Source organism: Pygoscelis adeliae, unplaced genomic scaffold (genome assembly GCF_000699105.1).
Source record: "Pygoscelis adeliae isolate BGI_AS28 unplaced genomic scaffold, ASM69910v1 Scaffold654, whole genome shotgun sequence".
In the NCBI taxonomy this organism is placed as follows: domain Eukaryota; kingdom Metazoa; phylum Chordata; class Aves; order Sphenisciformes; family Spheniscidae; genus Pygoscelis; species Pygoscelis adeliae.
In genome coordinates, this window is record NW_008824559.1 from 46080 (window position 1) to 48040 (window position 1961).

The 1961-nt window shown below is 67.7% G+C and overlaps 1 protein-coding gene across 1 annotated transcript in view; it reads right to left on the reverse strand.

Annotated features, from left to right (window-relative positions):
* CFAP45 (cilia and flagella associated protein 45) overlaps positions 1–727 on the reverse strand; it is an 11404-nt gene extending 10677 nt beyond the window's left edge. Inside the window, exons 1-3 of the mRNA XM_009322019.1 lie at positions 502–727; positions 251–425; positions 65–167 (exon numbers count right to left, since the gene is read on the reverse strand). Of these exons, the coding sequence (XP_009320294.1) occupies positions 65–167; positions 251–425; positions 502–681 (458 nt within the window). The 5' untranslated portion in view covers positions 682–727. The remainder of the gene's footprint in view (positions 1–64; positions 168–250; positions 426–501) is intronic.
* Positions 728–1961: the final 1234 nt, after the last annotated feature.

Below are 1961 nucleotides of genomic sequence, written 5' to 3' on the forward strand. Positions count from 1 at the left end.
GGCAGGTGTCAGCGCCCCCCTGGACCCCATGGCCCGGCACCCCCCCCCAGCACCCACCACCTACTTGGGGAACCAGTTGGGGTCTCCCACGAAGAGCCCGTCGCCCTTGGCCACGGCCAGGCTGCCCAGGTTCATCAGGGTCCTCTGCACGCACGCCATGTTCTTCCCTGCAAGGCCCCAGGCAGGCTCAGCCCCGTCCCCATCCATCTCCAACCCCGTCACCGTCCCCTGCACCCACCCAGCCACTCACCTTCCCAGAGGTCGACGGTCTGAAAGATGTCAGTGGCAGCAATGCCGTAGCGCTCGGCTGCCTGCAGGAACTGCGAGATCTGCTCCATCTGCTTGAAGGCCATGGCAGACGCCTGGATCTTGGCCACCGGCCCCTGGCCCCGCGGGTGCAGGCTGTTGATGAGCCGGCACAGCACCTGGCCGGGAGGGAGCCAGGGGTCAGGTGGTGTGGCGCAGCAGCCCCCTGCCCCAGCCGGCCCTGGGGGTACTCACGGTGCCGTCCTTCAGCCACTGCTGGAAGCCATCCCTGCCAGGTGCTGGCTGCGCGACATCCCCACCACACTGTGCCAGGATCCACCGCACCAGGACCTGCTCCAGCTCAGGGTCATACTGCCGGTCGATCTTCTGCTGCACCTCCCGGCTGAGGCCATATGACGGTCCCCGGTTTGCCATGCTGACGGCAGGGGGGTCTGCAGAGATTGGACCCCTGTCAGCGGCTCTGGTGGCACTGGGGCATCCAGCATGGGACAGACGTGGCCCTGTGCCCGCAGCATGGTGGAGCCCCTCAGGGACAGCAGTTGACAGCAGGCACGGTAGCTGCTCCCCAGCAGCGTGGCAGAGCCCCATCCTGCCCAGCCAGGCTGCCTGGACGTCCGGCATAGAGCCTTATCGCCTGTGCCAGGCACTGCCCGGTCTCTGCCCTGCCCGCTTCCTGCCCAGCCAGCCAGGAGCAGGTGCTGGGTCTGTGCCCACCCAAGGGCAACGGGGCAATTTGGCCCTGGGCAGGGTGGGCAGCACCATGGTCCCTCAGTGCTGGGGCTGGACCCCCCCACCCCGAGCATCAGTGTCCCCACAGCTTGGCCCCACCAAGCGCACGCGTACTTGGCAGGCGCTCACTGCCGGTCGAAGCTTGTTTGCGAAGCTCACCCGTTTGCTCGGGCTGGGTGCCAGATCCGGGACTGGCTCAGGAGCACGGGGCCTGGGGCTGCCGCCAGCGGTGCCCCCACCCCAGCAGGGGAGCCGAACCTGGCGGGCCCTGTGGCCGGGCACTGCCCTTGCCAAGGTGCCACCGGAGCTGGTGCCAACCATGCTGAGAAGGATAGAGGTTGTGCAAGGTGCCCACGGGGGAACGCGAGCAGACCAGTGCTGCAGCTGGGGTGCTCCAAGCTCCGAGGTGGTCTGGATCCCCTCTACCCACCAGCGATGCAGTGGGCATGCAGGGCTGCCCGGGATGTGCATTGCCTCCTGTGCCCAGTCCTGCACTGCTGGCATTTGGGGAGCACCCTGGCACACAGAAGCAGGAGCACATGCTGCTCCCCCCCAGGGATGCAGGTGCCCCTGCCAGCCCTGGTGCCCACACCCTAGCTGGGGGCATGTGTCAGCTGCCAGCCTGGGGCAGCCCAGCCCACACCTGGGGGACCAGGCTCAGTTTGGGACAGAGCTTGACCCCGTCACATGGCTAGCTTCACGCTTGGGACTCCTGTCACTAGGAGCAGCCATGGGACGAGCCACCCTGGCTCATCAGGACAGGAGGAAAATCAACCCCAAGCCCCCGGGGAAGCCAGCAGCAGCGGGGCGGCTGTGCAAAGCCTCGGCGCTATGGCCACCCCACAACCACAAACCGTCCCGGGCCAGCTGGGTGTCCCTCCAAAGCCATCGGCTGCCATGGGGCTCCCCGGGGCAAGTGCTGGGGTGTGGGCAGCCCCTGCAGGGAGGGAGCCAGCTTCCCCGGA